Here is a 21,087-nt window from a genome sequence, read left to right as displayed (position 1 = left end):
ATATCACACATTCTTTTAGTCCTATTAGTTGTGTTAGAAATATTCATTCCTTCAGGACAAATTCAATTTTGAAACTTTATTAGCTAATTAATGTATTAGCTAGCTAACATTATGGAGGGAATTCATTAAAAAGATGCCCCACATTTGTAGAAGGTATTTCAGTGCAAAATTCTTCATTCTTTCTGTACGAACACGCCTCCTTTCTACGAACACAATTTTATTTTGTATGCGTTTTATAATGATGGAGAACATAATTGTAACCAGGCATGCGCGGTTTCTACATGTTACCGAGCCAATTTAGGTGCCTGGATCAAGTTAAGTGTATCAAATTGTGGTAGTCTGCTGCATTTGGGACTGTAAGACGGCGAATTGTGCCATCACATATTTTGTGGGGTATTTGGACTGTTACCCAATTAGGTGAACTGGAGGCTAAAACAAAGCTGACAGCTAGTGCAAATCCGCCATAATACAAATATAAATACGCTACAATTCAGCAATTAATTTTTAGTGAATTCCCTCTTGATGTTTTAATGTATCCAACTAGTTTATATGTCAATGCAAACTTCATTCTTCTACTGGTGAGCCAGTTGCTCGCTCTCCAAATGAACCTTCGATCTGGTCTTTTTTTCTTAAAACATGGCAAAGAAAACGCACTCTAAAAACTAAGATAGCAGCTGCTAGAGTCTAAAAGCGCTAACTCGGGCAGGGTGGGGTTTGCATTAGGTGGCAGAGAACAGAGAAACTGTGACGGTGGTGAGCAGAGGGTACTTACAGCAATGCTGTGTCCGAAGCCGGAGCCGGGCTGGGGACTAGCAGCGCTAATGTAGTTGCCCACGCCGGAGTCCTGGCTGGTGGGGCCGTACAGGTCAGCCACTGGCCCGGGGCTGCTGGCTCCAGGAAAGGCTCCAGGCCGGGGCGGGTTGGTGCCTGCCGGAGAAGTGGCCGTGCCAACAGTGATGTGAGCAGGGTTGCTAGTCAGGACTGCTGGTGTGTAGTTTGACTAACAAGCTTAGCAAAAGCATGCAATATAAGCACAAAATGTCATATTTTGAAAGGAAGTCTTATGTGTGTATGTCTATATAGCCTGGGGTGTTTTAGGAATAGCGGCCTAATGTGTTCTCATCCAAAAGGTATAAAATGAAAAATAAAGAAAACTCTGCACATAGACATGCACAAAGCAAACTAGTCAGCTCTACTTGAAGCTAGCGACTGCTGCAGCAATATATCTCATCATTCATGCAGATGAAAGAGCGTGCCGGACGCATATCGCCCGCATTCACATGGCATGCGTGCTACTCAAGTAGGTTTTAGGCAAGCGTAGAGAGCTGGACTGCTGTGGGATGGAGATCTATCTGATTTTTTCCCCCTCTGGGGGCATCTGTGATGTTTAAAAGTGTGAGTCGCTTCCTTGCAGGTTCCTTTCATTATCATAACCTCACCCCTCTCATACACTCCCTTACCCCCAATCTCATATCAAGTGCTCTACGCCCATTCTCCGTCAAATTTGACTGCCGGTTCTCCAGTCCCTTTCTGAAAATTGCATGGGGGACTTTGCCACAACACCCCCTATCTAATCAACACCTGTCATTGAGAAAGTGGTCTCTCTTTTTTTTTTTAAATATATACAGCAGTGATTATCTGGCAGTTAGCGTCAGGGGGCTATCAGGCCTAGCAGCTGCCTGGAAACCAGGAAATTGCTGAGGGTGTCTTGGGTAAAAAGGTTGAAGACTGAATCATGGAGTTTCCTCTCCACTGCGAGTGCAGCTCCACTTTTGCTAAAACTACATTTGGGTCTGAAAGCAGAAACCGTTGAAGATGATGCCTGGGAGCCGAAATTAAACACTCGCCAAGCGCAAAATTCTGGCTTTGGTGAGTAAATAAAATGTTGCTGGGTAACTTTATTAGCAAATGCAACAAAACAGTTTAAGTTGAATTGTAAGAATGGGTGGTTCAAATCAAACATGCTGTGATTTGTGTGTCTTTTCACAACAGAAGTTTATCAACTGTGCTTAAAGTTCTTTAACAATGCTTACATTGTCTCTAGAACTAAGGTTCAACAACACAAGACAAATCCACAGGAAATTATGTCGTCATTTTTTTATGTCAGATGCAGTTTCAACAAGAAACTTAGAATAACAAACAAATATGAAAGAACAAACAGCTGTTTATTCAACTGTCAAAAGGATTAATAAAAAACATCAACAACACAGTGTGTCGTGATCGGTAAGAAATATTTAAGGTGGGTAAGATTCTTTAACTGGCAGCAGAGTTATTATCATTAACTAAAACAACTGAAAATATTTGTGTTAATTGAAATAAAATAAAGATAAAATATTGGGTAACTTTAACTAACTGAAAGGAGTTTAAGATGAAGCACTAAAATTACTAACTGGAAATAAATCAAAACTAAACCTCAACAAATTAAGGCTAAAATATAATTAAAAAGCTATATAGTAAATAAAAATAAAAATTCTAAAAAAATCAAACTAAAATTAAAACTGCTTATAAAAAATAAAAATATAATGATTCAAAATAATATATATATATATATATATATATATATATATATATTATTTTGAATCATTATATTTTTATTTTATATATATATATATATATATATAATTAGAATACCGGTATGAATAATACTGAAATAACACTGAATGGCAGCAAAGTTTGTTTGCCGAAGTTAGAACCTCTAAACACAAATTCACGGAGCAGAAATAGTGACAAATGTGTGAAAGGAGCAAAGAGGGGCTGGAGGGGGTTTTGGGGGGGGATTTACAATTAGACTATAATTATATCAGCCCACTTGAGCCATGGCTGCTGTCATTCGCAGATGACCCCTCCATTTCATTGCTGTTGAGAGGCGAATTAAGGAAAATAAAAACAAATGCATGAATTAAATTAAATGAAGGCGCTCAGAAACTTTGAGGCCCCTTGCTGTGCCACGCTCATTTTTCTCCTACGCACAGCCCTCTATGACACTTCCATTAATAAGCGAATATTAAATCAAGTTCCTCCACAGGCGGAGGCCTTCAGATCAGCGCCCATTGAAGAGGGAGTCTATTACTGCAGCAGCCTCCAAAAAACTCAGGAGGGTAAAAGATATATCTGTATGAATGGAATATTAGCCCGGAGAGATCGGGTAGGAGAGCAAATATGTTAGATAGGGGGCAATATGCCGCCGTGGGTAAACTGAACGAAGCAGACTCACACAATCTGTCTGCTTTTCACATAAATGAGGACACAGACAACAGGAGAGGTGAGCGGCTCTACAGTCAGAGCTCTCACTTCTAAATGTCAGCGTATCAAAATAGCGTGTATTATCCGCTACTAGATTTGAGTGGAAGGGAAGATGGCTGTCACTAGTGTACCACCTGTCTGCAACTAGACCACTGTAATTGTAAAATATGAGGCACAATTAAGCAAGGGAGAACAAAGTGACCAAATAACTACACCAGCTTCGGAAAAGAAATGGGTAAAAAGTGCACAAATAATCTTAGTAAATCAGCATTTTTGTCTTAATAAAATAATCTTTAAAAGAAAATATATTTACTTCAGAATAGGATTTTAATAATAATAAATTAGATTAAATATAAGATTATTTTCAGAGAGTATATCCTGAATTTATTTATTATTACTAATATTTTAAGCATAAACCATTTCAAGTAAGATAATAATAACACTAATAAACAATTGGCCACAAATCCTTTTTTTAAAATTATTATTATTATTGGAAAAGAAAAGAAAAACACTGATAAAGGTGATTTAGGTGATCAATATGTCAGGAATTCAGCAAAGTATCAAAGCTTCTTAAAACAGCAAGGAGTCAGAAAAACTATATAGATCACAGGTTCTCCTTAATGTTCCCGGAAAGATCTGGATCACGAATCCAGATCACCAAATCACAAATAAACCCTTCTAATATAAGAGGGGTGAAACCAGCACACTGTAAGTGACAACCCTGGTTAGCATCACGTCCTGGGCTATGACTGGCTTCTGTATTCCCAATAGGCCTCCGCTAATAAGACACAGTGATTCGCTGTCTTTTATAGCCATCAATGGGGATGTGCTCATTAACAGAACAAGAAATTGTTTTTGTAGCTCAATACTGTGAAACTAATTCATACACATTAGCAACTATTATGGATTTATTTCAAAACCCCCCATTATGTGCAATGTGTCTATCTAAATGCATGCGATCATTTAAAGACCAACTTTCATTTAAAGAAAGGGAAAGCGTTGTTATAGGTCATAAGACATCTTGGAAGTTAAGTGTATTCCTCACAAGGTTGAAAGAAATGCAGAACATTAAAATCAGCAACCGCCTGATACCATTCCTTGGCATTCCATAACTGGGATCTGAACCATAAACAGTCTGGTTGCTGGCGTGGATGTCTAATCCACACATGCCTCAATGTCTGCAAGACAGTTTACTAGTCATTACCATGACTCTTGACAGCACTTATTTTTCTTTTTTTTTGCTTAAGACGTGTCTTGTTTACTGCCAAGAGCTCAAGACCGCCTTCCTTTGAACTACAGGCTACTGAATATAAAGTGGAGCACTACTGTTTTAAAGAGGACCGAACGTCAGTTCAGTGGTGCACTACCATAAAGGATTACAAAATATGCCAAGAGTTTGGAAATAGCAAAACTCTTCCCTTTAAATATGCTGTCAAAACAAGACGGGTTTTTTTGCTACCATGCAACACACACTTCTCATTTTCACTCATTAGTTGATGTAATTCTACATACAGTGGCCAAAAAAGTATTTGAACACTTAAGCCACATTTAAAATGTCAAAACTTATTTACATGAGAAAAAACAGCAAACCAAGTGTCCTCTACAATCAAATTATCCTATTATTTTTTCTTGCTATATCGGAAATTTCTATGGATATATTCCACTAACATTTGACAAGTAGAATGGGACATTAAAACCTCACAAACTTATTTTTTAGCAATATTTTGCTTAGAAAGTGTGCCTGTGTTATCCTTTACAGTAAATAACACTTGGTTTGGTATTTTGTATGCATTGCAATGACATTCGTTCATTTTAAAGTGTGACTTAAAGGGATAGTTTACACATAAATACACATCTGTCATCATTTACTCATCCTCGCGCAGCTCCAAACCTGCATGACATCTTTGGCAGAACACAAAAAGAAGATGCATACAATAAAAAAGGATCGAAAATGACACCAAAAAAACAAAACACAGATTTTTCAATACATCATCTTTTGTGTTCTACAGAAGAAAGAAAGTCACACTGGTTTGAAACGACATGATGGTGAATAAATGATGACAGAATGAACTCTCTTTTCAAGTGTCTAAATACATTTCGGAGCCACTGTACTGTATATGTGAACAAACACAATGAATACAGAATAAAAACGTATGCAAATAAAGAGATGCATTAACAATTTATCTCCATATGTGATACTGTGTCCAAGTGCGGCAACTAAGCGATAAAATCAACTTCCAACAAACGGCTTGTCATTTTATTCTCAAGTACATGAAGTCGGATGTTTAGATATCATTTATCACATGCCAGCGGGCTGACAGTTGAGCAGTATGGAGCCAATGGGTGTGTAATACATATATACGTGCCTGAGTATGTACTGCACAAGATATGAACGCATTAATCGCACAGGGACTGTGACCGCAGCCAAATCCCGCTTTCCCGGATATATCATTCTCCACAGTACATACGCATGCATACGTGCTCATGTATATACACTACCTCAAATCCACAGGCAAAATGACAATGCTACAACACTTCAAGCAAACTGCAAGGATGCACAAAACCCTCGCTTTCCCTTCTCATCTGTCCACCCCTCTCTCGTTTTAATGAATGGCAGGGTGATGAATAAACGGCATGAATCAAATCAATCATTGAATGAAGGAGAGGCGGGTACACACCTGGGCTCTTATATTGATCCGGGCTGGCCAGGTGCTGGAGAGGGGAGTTGCAGGCTGATGTGGCATGCTCGCTTTGCAGCAGCTGAGCCGCCTGGGGGCCCAGGGAGCCATAGTCCGCAAAGGAGAAGGGGGGCCCCCGTTGGTCGCTTGGCGAGGAATAGAAACCGTAATCGGGGAAGCCTGGGAGATACAGTACAGGGGAGGAGGAGGAAGGGAGGAGGATGAGGGGTGGGACTCCATCATTGGGGGAAATAGGACTTTGCATAGTAATGTTATGAAGCAATGTTTACTATCTGACTTGCATGGTTGTACAATGCAGCGTGCACTGGGAAGAAAGATTGATAGATAGGTGAGTTTGTAAAGCCACATCTCGCTGTTTCCCCTGTGTGTGTGAATGTGTGAAGACTTACTGGCCGCCACTGTACAGTGCACTACTATAAACACTACACACTACACATCACATAAGTATACGGAAGTCATGGTTTTAAAAACTTTTGATTGGTGATTACATAAAAACTGACTGACCTTAATAGTTCTTCTGAGAAAGGAACGCTCTTTAATTGAAATGCTAATTTGCATTTCAGCATCCACAAATAACAAGCAGGAAAATAACTAGAATACCACTGTCAACACACTCGTCGTAACTAAACCACAAATCATGTCACCCTCTTTAAAAACATCAGATTTATAAATGTGAATAACTTTTCTTTAATACGTGAAAGTGTTTGCAAATCATTGTTAAAATCTAAGGGTGTGTTATTTGTTTAATTTTATTGTGCTCGAAGTGCATGTGTGTGTCAATTTATTATGCAAAGACGCTTTTCCATATTACATTGGCATTGGAAAGTTTTTGGACAGTCACATAAAAATGTATGAATGTCATTGCATTAGGTATCACAATATCAAATCAAACTGCATTTATTTGAACCTAAAAACAACTCAAATGTTTCCCAAAAGATATCTGTGAGGTTTTAATTATAACGTTTAATATAAAGAAATATTTGGAAACATTCTAGTGAATAAAACAAAATTCACTAGATTTTTGTGTCCATATCATGCCACTTTGTTTGAAATTTTGTATCTAATGATGCAATGAGATTCAGACATTTAAAAGTGTGACTTCAGTGTCAAAATACTTTGTGTGTATGTGTGTGTGTATACAGTACCTGTCAAAAGTTTGGAAACATTACTCTTTTTTAATGTTTTCGAAAGAAGCCTTTTATGCTCACCAAGCCCGCATTTATTTGATCAAAAATACAGAAAAAAAACAGTAATATTGTGAAATATTATTACACTTTAAAATATAATTAATTTATGTGATGCAAAGCTGAATTTTCAGCATCATTATTTCAGTCTTCAGTGTCACATGATCCTTCAGAAATCATTCTAATATGCTGATTTATTATCGGAGTTGGAAACAGTTTGCTGCTTAATATTTTTTTTTAACATGTGATACTTTTTTCAGGATTCTCTGATGATTTTTTTTTTTTTTTTTTTTTTTTAAAGAATAGCATTTATTTAAAATAAAAATCTTTTGTAACAATATACACTACCATTAAAAAGTTTGGGGTCAGTAATTGTTTTCTTTCTTTCCTGAAAGAAATGAATACTCTTACTCAGCAAGGATGTGTTAAATCGATAAAAAGTGATAGTAAAGATTTATGTTGCTAGAAAGATTTCTGTTTTGAATAAATGCAGTTCTTTTTCATCAACGAATCCTGAAAAAAAGTATCCCAGGTTCCAAAAAAATTTTAAGCAGCACAACTGTTTCCAACATTGATAATAACGGAGCATTAAATCTGCATTTTAGAATGATTTCTGAAGGATCATGTGTCACTGAAGACTGGAGTAATGATGGTTAAAAATTCAGCTTTGCATCACAGATATTTTAAAGTATATTAAAATAGAAAACCATTATTTTAAATTGTAATAATATTTCACAATATTACTGTTTTTTTCTGTAGTTTATCAAATAAACAAAGGCTTGATGAGCATAAGAGATTTCTTTCAAAAACATAAAAAAGTAACGTTTCCAAATTTTACACACACACGCACGCACGCGCACACACACAAATGTTTCTTGTTTTATCACGATATGATAAAAAACAAACAACTATTACATAATCAAGCTCAAGTCTGTCACAATCTCTGTGTGAAAAGCAGAAAAGCTGAGTAGACCATCTGAAAATTGTCCATAGCGGATGGTGTGTAATTAAGCTGACCCCATCCTGCACTGCCTGCTGTTGTTACAGACGTGGAGCTGTGGACTTGAGGGAAGGTGTTAAAGAGAGGGAACTCACAAAACTTCAGTGTACCTGTGCTAACGGTTTACAAATAGTCAATATAGCTCCTCTGCTAGGGTTTTATATCAGACAACTTATCAGCCCAGAGAACGCCTCATTAGATCAGCCTTGGTGAGGCACTATATTCGATTCTTCTTCCTTTTCCTCTGCCTTAATTAGTTTCAGAGGATCCCAGATATACCCAGCAGAACAAATGAGGTCTATGCCAGCCTACATTTAAGAAGAGTATAGGGAGTGATAAAGAAATATAAATAAAAGAAATGAGAAAACAAAAGGAACGTTGATTCTCTGACAGGGCTGTAGCTGTGTTGCTCTGACCTTCTCCAATCACTCATTAATTATCCACATCTAGTCTGCTGACTGCTCACATCAGCCCAAACCTTGAGTCTGCTCTAATGCCTGTGTTTTCGGTCGCCAAACACAGTTATTAAAGGTGCCATGTGGAATGTCTGCCAAAAAATAAATTCATACTCCACATATTCCATACCAAATGGGGGCAGTATACCTCCAGAAAGTTGGCCTACTCTAGTCTGTTTTTTTAGTTTCGGGTTGTTAATCTTCTAAAACCGTCAAATCGTCCGCTTTGTCCCGCCAAAGCCTATTTTGATCGGTGAGTGATGTAGAATATAATGACTGCTGCGCTTGACAGGGCTTATAACGAGCAGAGAGAGAGAGCGCCCCGGCCGCGCGCGCGCACTCTCACGTCTTCAAACAACACGAGCGCAGTCCTCCTGCTCTCTCTCGCGCATACTAATCAAATCAATTGACACGATAGTAAGACCGCAGTTCATTTGGAGATTTTTAGAGATTAGAGACTCAATGAACAACATCTCAACACTAAATTATAAAGGCCGGTCTCATATAGACGCGATTGACATCAGGTTTAAGTACGCCCACAAGCCGTGCGAGTTATTCGTGTACTGCAGTTTGGCTGGTGGTTATGTATGTTGCCCGCATACCGCCTCCCATGGCCGAAACTGGTATTACGACACCAGTCGGGCCGGCGCTAGTAATTTAGCATGCTAATTATTTTAGGTTTATATCTCGGCAGCACTATAACTTGTCAATTTTTTAATGACATCATTGCACTTATTTCTTCTCATTCTTTTGATGCGTGTAGCTTATTTTTTGGATAATTTTACCTCAATTTTTACATAGGGCACCTTTAAAGACCCAGAGATTCGTTAGTATTGCTTATACTACATGGCCTATACTGAATGTGAACACCAGTGTTAATCTCAAACAAAGGGTTTTTAAATTTCATCAACATTAACAAAGAATGTTTGTCACACTGTGAATACGCTTTTTTTTTTGTAACAACTCACTAAACCACTTATTATAATGTAATTTTTGGTCTTCACAACCAGGGCTGTTTTCAAAAGTTAATTTTGTTAAATGTTGATACATTTTTAACCATTTTAACCATTAAGTTTATTAAAAAAGCAACATTTTGAACAAAAAGCTGAGAAAATTGTATTGTCAAAGACTACAACGTGGATAAGCAATGCTTCTATCGCTTGTTTCTGCTTCTTCTTCACCTGTGTTTGATCTATTACGTACTCTTTCAGAAGATGCGTAGCACCCTCTACCGTATAACAATGAAAACACAAAGAGCTGGAAAATTCTGTCAGTGGCAGGGAAGTGTTGTCTCATAAAAGACGTAAAATTCAGTCAATAGCAGGGAAAGAGTTACATTTATACATACAATTTCAATATTTGGTTTATGCATTCATCAAATACTTTTTTTTAGTATTTAATAATAAAATAAAAAAACTATGACTAAAACAATTTCAAATTCATACTGGTGTAGAACTACAGCTAATTCGCAAGTTTGGTTATTCCATAAACTCATATTACTAACAGATGCATAAAGACAAATATAGTCATGCAATCTCATTCCATAAACATATTAAGTAGAATGAGGTGCACCAAAGCAAAGTCCCTAAAGATATGGTTTTAAGGACTCTGGTGTGGAAAAACTTGACTGGCTTGCAAAAACCCCAAACATGAACCCCTCTTGAAGACATTTGAGAGGAATCAAATCCCTGCAACCCGAGGAGCGGAAAGCTGTCAGGAAGGATTAACTCCCCATTAACGCCAATGGTTTTGAAATTAAATTTTCAACAAGCACATGCAGGTGTGGAGTTTGCTGTCCACACATTTTTGGATATGTAATGTACCTTTCTCAGGCGTCTTTCGAAGAAAAGGCTAAATTAAATAGTGTTAAAAAATCCTGTTTTTCTATTCTGTTTCAGGGACTGCCAAAAGAGAACAGTGAAATTCACAGGCACAACTACTGAAAAAATGCTTACGATCAGTAAACAGAAACGAGCATGAAAATCCCCATCCTGCCAGTACCTACACTCCCAAACGCGAATAAATCACATATGCATCCAGACGTTCAAGCTCTCTCCCGCTAACTGCGCACAAACGAAGGAAATGCCTGAGGTATGCTCAGAATCTTCAAGTGTTTCGGCTTCTCGGAGAGGAGGGGAAAGCCCACTCCAGCGCGCACATCTTTAATCATTTAAGGAAAGCAACCAAAAATGCACTTAGGCTGAATCCATTTTTGATGGGCCTCTCTAATAGATGGGCGTCCTTGAGGTTCAAAGGGAACCCTGGACGTGCCTCTTAATTAGACAAGCTGCCATTCCGTCCTGTTTCCCCTCATCCTCCTAATTAGATCTTTAACAACAAACAAATGAAGACCTTTTACAGGCGCGTGAGGCATGGCCCGCCTCGTCCCCGCCAAATGGGGGGGGGGGGGGGGGGGGGTTGGGGGTTCAGAGACGTCCTTTTTGTCTAACACTCCCCGGCCCCGGCGTGTGCAACAATGGCTGAGCCCTGCCGCAATCTGCATAAATATTCCGCCTAATTTCCGTGGAGCGGGAACGGCGGGACGCAAAATACGACATTACCGCACATACAACAAACACACCTGGTTTCTTTGTTAGCATTGACATCGAAAATTAGATCTGAAAAGCTGTTTGTTTTAATGCTGTGGCAGGAAAGGTCTTATCTAATAACGGCCTGCAGAAATTATGTTTATTATCCAGGTAGATCACGTCCAATGACAGTGCTATCTGAAGCAGAAACACGGAATAAAACGCAGTTAAAAACTGCCCATTTACTGTCTATAGAGAAAGCCATCTGGCGGAATAGGGCTGCTTGATTACCTTCGCCGGATAATTCTCTCTCTCTGAGCGCATGCAAATGATTCACTTTGACCAAGTGGAAGTGAAAAAAAGAAAGAAAAAAAGTGGAGCTAAATTAAACACTGCCTTTTTTAAACATCAAAAGTTGCCACAATAATGGCTCCTCTGTGATGTTCCACGGTATTGTGCGCTGCCAATCAGACAGAGAATAGCACTCGGAACGTTTTATGCCTCTGTGAATAACTCAGGGATGAACGAGGACGCAGGGTGTGAGTTTTGTGTGCGTCTATGTGTGTTCTTCCATTAATAGGCACTGTGAACACTTCCTTTAACTGCAGTGCCACAGTTAAACTACACAGAAAGCTTAATATCTTCTCTTCTGCTTCCACAAAAACAAATACCGAACTGTGTTGTGTATCACGGGCCTATCCCCTTCACTCAAAGAGAAATCTAATTACTCTATAATGGCAGGTTTGGGGGGAGTGTGTGCATCGTTGACAGGTGATAGATGTGTAAACTCACTTCCCCCGACTTGATGAATAGTGGTATAGAAATGTGAAGCGCTCGTTCACGGTGGGTGTACGACAGCACCTCGTCTATTCATCATTTCGCCTCTACGAGCCGCACGGAGGCCCGCAAACACACTCTGAGGTCGTGTCTGAACAGCTGGGAGTAGGTCATCCAGATGTGCCTTTGTCTGGGCAACATCTGTACTGAGCCCAGACCCCCCAGCAAGGGGAGGGACGGGGGGGGGGCTGACATGGGAGCGAGCTCAGAATGGATGCACTCTGGAAGGTTGTCAACCGCACCATTACGAAGCCCATCTGTGTGCTTCAGAGCTGTTGCTGAGATGAAAGCACTGGTTGCTTTTTACTCCCCCCTACCACTGCAGCTTTGTGTTGTTATACATAATATCTGTCAGAGCAGCATCAAGAAACAGATACATAAATACATGAATACGTAAATAAGAGGCCCTTTTATCAGCTGTTTAATGAACAGAGAGTGGCCATTTGTCACTGCTACAGGCACCAACATTGCACTGGATAGTCTTTTTTTCTAGCCGCATTAAAGTAAAGGCCACATCGAGTGACAGCCAGTGCAAGATTAAGACACGAGCAAGATAATGAGAGTTCAATATGATGCTCGAAAATAATATTTAACAGCTGTTTTATTAATTATATTCTGTTTAACACTAACAATGAGGGAGTCGTAAGTAAGGAATAAAAGCTTGACAGCAATAAAAGGTAAGGTGGCTCATTTCTGGTTAAACACATGCCGCTCAGTTCGTATCAATCTGAGACTTTCTGTCCTGAATTACTCCTTATTTGTCAAAATGGACAGTAACTGTGAATGCTAGCCCTCAGGGTGGTACTACTGTGCCTCAGGCAGTCATCTTTCCTTGTACACAAACATCTACTTGGCTAACATGTTTTTTGGGGCAAATCATGCATAGGCCTGCTTGTATTTATCTGTAAGGATATGGTGAATGTGAAGTGCTAAAGCTCTAGATAGGCATAAGATACATTTCTATTAGAAATGTTATTCACAGAAAAGCTGAAATCTGTCAACATCTTACGTCATCATATACAGTAGAATCAAGTATCATAAAAAATACACCAACACAAATCAAAACAAAATTACATCAATATCCCAAACAAAAATAAAGCAAAAATATAAACAAATTGCAAAAAAAAAACTATGAAAAGCAAAACAAAAAAGAAAAGCAAAAATATAAATAGCAAAATAGCAAAACATCAAAAAAGCAACAAAATTCAAAAAATCTAAAAGCAACCAAAAAAATGTATTAATTAAATAAATAAAAAAAAACTACAAAAAAAAAACTAAACAAAAAGCAAAATTGAAAGCAAAATAAAAAGCAAGCAAACAAAAAGAAGAAAAAAAGCCACAGTTCAGCTTCTACCTGTTTGTTTTTGTCTGCTAACCCATTGCTTGTTTCTGCTTGAATCAACATCTTATTTAACTAATTGACTCCTAACTTCCACATCAGACCACCTTTGTTCCTCGAGGACTTTTGGTCAAAACAAACGAGTCAAGGACATTCTTGAGATGAGCTCCGTGTTTCACAGAGACACTGAAATTCTGTTCGTCCAGCAGAAAAGTCTTAGTAAAACTAAAATGTGTTTGCAATGCAATTTAACATTGTTGCTCCGCTACTGAAGGTGGTGAAAAAAACTCAACGTGGATCAGGCTCAGCGCAGTCAGTACGGCTCACACCTGACCTGTCAGCAGTCTATTACCACAATTAGCCTGCTGATGTTAGCGAAATACTGCCATTTACAGAGTCTTTTCATGGGGGGACGATGGAAAAGCTGACATTTCGCAATGTGACTTTCAAACACTTCTTTAAAAAAAGCTCAAGGACTGCGGCCTGCCTTGGAAATAGCATTTCACACAATCATCTACTCCAGGCAGAAATGTCAGTCGCAGAGAGGGAATCCGTACACTCGAACAAAAACACAGACTGTCGTTCTATAAAAAGCACTGACCCTGCAATTCCATACTCAGAGACATTATGTTTTATCTCTCGGTCTCTCAATCTCTCTCCACTCGAATAAAGCCGGTAGCACTCTTCCTCTCAAACAAATCCTCTACTAGGTGTCAATAAACTTGTCAAATGTTTCTCCAAATTAGCTTTCGAAATTTCCGAACATCCACAATTAGCTACCTCATTTCCACCTATGTCATTTTTAAAGAATTACAAGTGCCCTTCGCCGCCTCCACAGACAATCACTCTCCATTCAGAGATGGTCTTTTCTAGCCGTATATTTGAGTAATTATCATTACAACATGTCCCTTCTAGCTAGAGAAGGCATCGCATAATTCGTCTGCAGATAATGTTTCAACGTTAAGCCTTGAAAATAATGAAAAAGCCTGTTTTGTGACTAGCGCTCACACCCCTGAGCATAGGTGGAGTGGGAAAGCGGACAGCTAACCGCAAGATGGTGAAAACATACATCTATCTTCATCAGGAGCGTGACAGACAAGTATGAAGTGCGTTTCATATTTGCAGCATGGGCGGCTGGCACCGTAGAGACGGGCTGGCCTAGATTGCACCTGTGGACACCACAGCGAGCGAGGCAGACACAGCTGTAGTCCAGGGCCGGTCTGTCAAGATACCACAGCTAATGGAGAGTGACACAGGTTTTCTGTGGCTCCCGCTTCTCTAACTCACACGCGAGTGCACACTTTCACCTCGCTGAAGAAAGAAGAACAGATGGAGGGAGGGGAAAAGGATGGAGAAACCTGAAAGAAGTTGCAGGGACAAGTCTCGCCCCAGGGAGCCTGGTGGCCCTTTGTCCCAGGCCCAGGTGAGCCGAGGTGCTGAGGTTGTCAGGTCTCCAGTTCTAGGATGTGCTTTTGCGAGATGTGCAGTGTCAGATAACTTCTGTGAGTCATCTCTCTCCGTGTGCCAAAGAGCTAAGAGGAAGTGGGGCGGCGCTGCCAGAATGTCATTCGATAAACACCCGGTTCACTCTGACACATGCTGCAGGAGGTCTCAATAAGTCAGATATTGTTTTACACGCCTCCTCTGACAAGTATCTTCAAGCCGAAGGAGTATAAATGAGAAAAAGTACCTACGAATCAAAACACTAAATGCAAAAAGCAGAAGATCCAAAGAGAAGAGACGGTAGACAATGCATTCTTTCCAAATACAAGCTAACAGACATGTACTCAAATGTAGATCTAAGGTTTCTATCAGGACCACTAGAGAGGCATGCAGTCAACTAACAGACACGTATAGGTCCAAGAAAACGAAGCAGAGAGAAATGGAAAAGATTGAGGAAAAAGAAAAAGAAAAACAAAAAATAATACTTGAGGTGGGTGGAATAAAGTATGAAATATTGATGAGTATTAAAGGATTAGTTCATCCAAATCAACAATTCTTCATCATTTACTCACCCTCATGCTGTTCCCAGACTGTTAATGGGGACTGGAGCGTTTAAGCTTTAAAAAAGGATGGAAAAGCACCATAAAAGTATCAAAAACGTGGACTGTGAATGAATCATCCTGTGAAATGGATCAACTGATTCATTGGAGGTTCAAAAACACGATTTGTTCACAAAACCAGGGTTACTTTCATATATACATAGGCTATATAGATATTTTTTTTTTAAATTTGTATAATTTATTTTAAATTGAAACAAAGCTGAATTAAAATAAAATAGAAATATTAGATGAAAAAACAAACTAAAGGAAAATAAGAAATGTTGGCTAATAGTACATAAAAATACTGCACAAAACTCACATGTCTACTGATCTCAGTACCTCTAATGAATGCACCAAGGGCTGATGTCAAGATTTTCAGTAAGTAGAAAGTGAAATTTCAGTCTATGTTTTACATAAGCATCACTTTTAAGTCGCCATACATTCTAATGGAAAAGAGTGAATTTCTACTTTTTTATTCATCTGAAAAAAAAGAGTCAGATTTTAAATAAGAGGGCAAGTAAATAATAGAGTCTATTTTTCTGAACTATCCTTTAAGCACTGCAGGTTGCACTATATAAGGAGGATGGAATGAAAATAATACTGAAACCCAAGATAGAGAAATACATAAATAAGAGGATGAAGGAGAAAGAACAAGGGAGAGGGGAAAGTACAGGAGCAGGGACAAACCTTCCGCTGGAGTGTGACCAGAGGAGAGTGTGAAGAGAGGAAGTCAACTGGTGCAGTCTGTGACTTACACACACTGGCTTTCAAGCAGGACCAAACCAAACAAGAGAGAAACAACAGAAACATGACCATCGGCCCGGCGTCCTACTACACACCAACACATCAACTGGGTTGGTTTGCGGGTGTTTCTATGATCGTTGAAATGCAAACGTTAGCATGCCACTTTCAAGTGCTAGATGAAATCTGGGGTGCGGATACATGCTATTTCTGAACTGGCTTTAACAAACATGCTGTAATATCTTTAAGTAAATGAATGGTATATGTTCATTTAACTATCATAATCAGTTTAAAACGCTAAACCAATCTGAAAAGAAGCTCGTAATGAACATGTTCCAAGACTCTAAAATAATATCTGCTGATCAGTCCTTACTAACTGAAGCGTAAAGCTCTATCGCTACCAAGTGATGAACCGTTTCATGGGTCATACAGACACAGAGGCCAGGACGGCCCTGTCTATAAATAATGAATACCATTCAAATCACACACACCGTTTAGCCTAGCTAAAGTATGTGTCTCATTTATTTTATTACCTTATTGCCAACCAATAATCATAAGATAGAAGCTGCTCTGGATGACTCAGATCAGGGGTTCTCAATCTTATTCGTTCAAAAGTTTGAGGTCAAGATGTTTTTTGAAAGAAATTCATATTTTTTTTCAGCATTAAATTGATGAAAAGTCACAAATATTTTGTAACATTATAAATGTCTTTACTATTTCAAATAAATGCTGTACTTTGAAATATCTACACATCCAAGGATACCAAAAAAAAAGTATATCAGTTTCAACATTGATAATCAGAAATGTTGGTAATACTTTACAATAAGGTTTACAGATTTGGCAAACGCTCCAGTGCGTATTTGTGTTCGCTCTTTGGAGAATGTCAAATGTTTCTATTTACAACGTGATTTTGCAGCGGTGAGCAATGTAGCCAATCACAGACATTTTTTTTGCTCACTTGAAGGCAATGGCCAATCAGGGGTGTTTAATTTAGTCAGAATCCACAGAGTCATGAAACCTCTCATTAACAAAGTGTAGACAAGATGCAAGTAAAAGATTCATAGTGCAGTGTAGACAGCTTAATTGATTAGAACGGAAGTTTGTGGGATCGCAATGAACTAACATGAGTGACAGCTTTTTAATGATTATAAAGGGAACGGTCTTTGCATGCTTTCTAGGCTATATGATTAATTTAGAATTTGAATTAAAGTTTTGTTTTTCATGCTGCTAACATGGCAACTACCACGGAAATGACTACCACATATAAATGCAGGATTCACTCTCGAAATTGCAATGGATGACATAGTGATAACCAAAAATATGGCATGTCAAAATAGATACGCATTAAGGAAAGTAAATGCTTACTAATAAATGAACAAAAAAAAAATTCAAATTTTTGTATTCATATTTTTTTCAATTCTATTCTAATCATTTGTAAAAGTAATGACTTGTAAATAATCTTAAATGTCTCACTGCACATTGCTATTCTTGTTATGGTGGAGCCATTTCTAACTCATTACATCTGCACTCTCACTAATTTTAGAAGCTGTGATTTGATTCTGGAACTGGGCCTGTCTAGGTTGAGAAGAGAACCTCAGTTTTAAATATAATATTGCATCAAGCAGGTGGAGGAAGAGCAACAGCCCTCGGATGATTGACGGAGATTATGCAGCGATGAAGATGATCTGCAAGGGCCGCCTGCAACAGCACCATTTTGCCAGAGAACTACGCAGAATAAAGTGCGACAGCTCGTCTGTCAGAGTGGAGCCTCTGACTTTCACCGTACCCTTGCCGGCAGGTTTGCGCAGGAGTTAACTGACTGACAGTCGGCACGCAAACACATCTCATCCTCCGCCTAGCAGCAAATGTATGCACAGCAGGGGTGTATAAATTGTGCTGCGCAATGGAGATCAGTTGGGTAATAGATGATGAGGTTCTCGGAAAAGGTCATCCTTAAATGTCAGTGCTCTGTCTCAATGGCTTTCTCACTTCTGTCACAACGCAACCATAGAGCGACTCCATCAGTCACAAAAGAGTGCAACTGCGCCATCAGCTGAAGACGCTAGCCATGGGGGGTGGGAGGGTGGTAAAATAACTACACTGGCCTAATAAACTTGGTCCAGTGGGCCACGTCCTTACCTAATCACATTCCTCTCCAAAACACACAGTATAACCCAAGCTTTCAATGTTCAAATGAAAATTAAGCCTCGTGTATGACTTCTTCGAACTATGGTCATGAACTGTTTAAAAGTCTGTAGATGCCATCAGCTGAGAGTTATTTCTCATGTAGCTCTCGTTTTAAACTCAGAGCTCGCTCCAAACAAGCCTGGTATAATTCACACACATTAAACAGCAACGAGATGCAGAGAGCTATGTTTTTTCAGGCTAAGTTGGTTTCTTTAGCCGAGTGCTAATCAGAATCAAACACGTCTGATTGGGTGGAGAGGCATGACTGATTGGCTCACGCTCTGTCGACTGCGCTCCTTCAAACCGTGCGCTGAGCCACTTTTACGCCTGTCTGCCAATTACACCGGGGTGGATAGCTGTCTGCCGGAGAGCAGGTGTCAATGGAGCAAACTCGAGTATGTGCACGAGTCAAAATATGCAGAAAACGCATGCGCATCAGCAAAAAGGTGTGTACACACTATGTCAGTGCACTGTAATATAATCTTTCAATAACTTTTATTTTGTCAGATAAACTCGATTCTAAAAGGTTGAATTAATTATCAAATCAGAAAATGCACAAAAAATGTCAAGTAAATTTGAACTGCATTTAGTATAAGCAACTTAATTAGAATATTAAACTTACACTGTCAAGTTTGGAGGTGAGGCTGCAAATATATATAAATATAATATGTAAATATATATATATATATATTTTTTTTTTAACAGAGCAAGGGAAGTAATTTGTAGGAGGAAAATCCGTGGTCACAGTTTTGCAATTCAGTTTATAAACCGTACTCACAGATTCTTAAATTGTTCCCTCGGTTTATCAAATTGTGCCCACGGATTAATAAACTGTACCCAAGAATTTCCAACTTGTGCGCTCAGATTTGTAAACAGTACTTTCGGTTGTTCAATCTGTACCAACAAATTCATAATCCATGCCCACGCTTTCGCAATCCGTTCCTACAGTTTTGCAAACTATACTCACGATTTGTGGTTTGCTGTAGGTTTACATAGTAATATGGTAGTAAAATAATAATAATAATTCATGATTTTTCCTGGGTCAAAAATGGTCTCTGGTGGTGGTGGACGAACACGGTCATTCACACACACAGCAAGTACCCTTCCCATATGAACTACGAGCCCAGTACTGACAATAAATCCAAAATACATGCAAAGAAACAGTTTATAATATTAACTTATCATATTTATTCATAAAATAAAAATAATCACCATCAGGACAGGTTATAAAACAAAGTACTTAGAACTGTTTTATATATTAAAATCTGTACATTTAAATGTAAAAAGTCACTGAGTGAATGATTTCAAAAGTGAACAACAAAGTAACACATTACATAGAAAAAGTGCCAGGTCTATTATTTTGCATTCACACTTCAGGACTTAATGCACAGATAATTTGACAGAGTATCAGATTGTTTTGTTCCGTCCATTGCTATGGTTGTCTATCGGATTCAATCGCGTATTTAAATATGGTTGTCATTCCAGAAACTTTGCAATGTGTAGTTATCCACCCCGTCCCCACTATAGCTAAGAATTTAAGCATGCAGTTAAGACAGCTGTATTCAATTTAATAATACACAATGAAACGATATACAAAAAGATTCATTAACAGAAGAGTTAACGAATCGGGAGCTTGTTCTGTTCTTGTGTCGGTAGACTACAGATTCCTAAAATGAGGGACAGAAAACAAATCTTTGCAAAACTATGGGAACGGATTGCGAAAGCATGGGCACGGATTATGAATTTGTGGGTATGGATAAAAAATAAAAATAAAAATGAAAATACGGTTTACAAATCTAAATGCACGGTTTGGAAATTCAAGGTACGGTTTATTAATCCGCCGGCGTGATTTGTTAAACTGAGGGAACAATTAAAAAATGTGTAAGTACAGTTTATAAACAGAGAGGAAAAATTGCAAAACTATGACCACGGATTTGTTTTTTTTCTCCAACAGGTGACTTGCCGGGCGGGCTCTGTAGTTTTTGGTCAAAGCATGGGGACTTAACCTAATGCTCAGCTTAATGTAAAATGCTAGCTTATTGAACTTGGATCCACAAGTAAAAAACATTATTATTTTTTGAGTTTAACTTCTTACATTATGTTTGACCAACTCTAATTAAGTTGGTACAAAAAATTCCATAAATTGAGTATACTCAAAGTCAAGCTGGTTACCTAGAGTTTTCTCAATTTCTGATTTTTTACAGTGTGTGAATGTGTGTAAATAAACTTGGCACCTGCTATGGAATCACTTTCTGATGGCCAATTAGCCAAGGCCATCATTTCCCATTGTGCTAAAGGCCAGACGTCAGCGAGAAGGCTGAGGGCTGTTCCTCCCTGCTGTTTATTTATTTAAGTATCCTTGCATCTTACAGACAAAGTCAGATTGATAGATTAAGCTATCCAGCCTCCGGATCAATAGTCACAGAGGAACGAAGAAGCGACTTGGAACTGTTTAATGTGCACACACTGTGTTTTCTAGTCAAAGGCGAAGAAAATCCGAATGACGGAAAGCGGCATTAACGACCAAGAGCACCGACGATTAAATGTGAAAACCCGACAAACCATGAGAAAAGAAAAGGCTCCCACGTGTAAGTCTGTTTGTAATGGTGTTTTGTGTGTGGGGGGTTGAAGGGGGGTTAGCGAAACAAATACAGCAGCTACGGTAAAGTACAAATGGCAACGCGAGCAGAAGCCGGCCCCTGCGCCCTGATCTGTTACCAGTTTCACCGACCATAATCATGACATTAACTAAATCAAGAAAACGGGGGAAATAAATGGTCTCGGACCAATGGGTAGTGGGCCAACTTCTGCCAGCGCCATAAATCACATCTA

At 38.8% G+C, this 21,087-nt stretch overlaps 1 protein-coding gene across 7 annotated transcripts in view; it reads right to left on the bottom strand.

The window, feature by feature from the left end:
- msi2b (musashi RNA-binding protein 2b) overlaps positions 1 to 21,087 on the bottom strand; it is a 120,785-nt gene that overhangs the window by 10,625 nt on the left and 89,073 nt on the right. For 6 of the 7 annotated variants that reach the window (XM_056271212.1, XM_056271211.1, XM_056271210.1 and 3 more), the window contains exons 6-7: positions 5,922 to 6,101; positions 773 to 927 (exon numbers count right to left, since the gene is read on the bottom strand). In XM_056271212.1, the coding sequence (XP_056127187.1) occupies positions 773 to 927; positions 5,922 to 6,101 (335 nt within the window). The remainder of the gene's footprint in view (positions 1 to 772; positions 928 to 5,921; positions 6,102 to 21,087) is intronic. The other variant, XM_056271216.1, reaches the window with a different exon arrangement.

This window comes from Rhinichthys klamathensis, unplaced genomic scaffold (assembly GCF_029890125.1).
Source record: "Rhinichthys klamathensis goyatoka isolate OS25496 unplaced genomic scaffold, OSU_Roscu_1.1 h1tg000311l_1, whole genome shotgun sequence".
NCBI lineage: Eukaryota > Metazoa > Chordata > Actinopteri > Cypriniformes > Leuciscidae > Rhinichthys > Rhinichthys klamathensis.
Note: the sequence above shows the minus strand (reverse complement) of the source record. Positions and strands in the feature narration are given on the sequence as shown.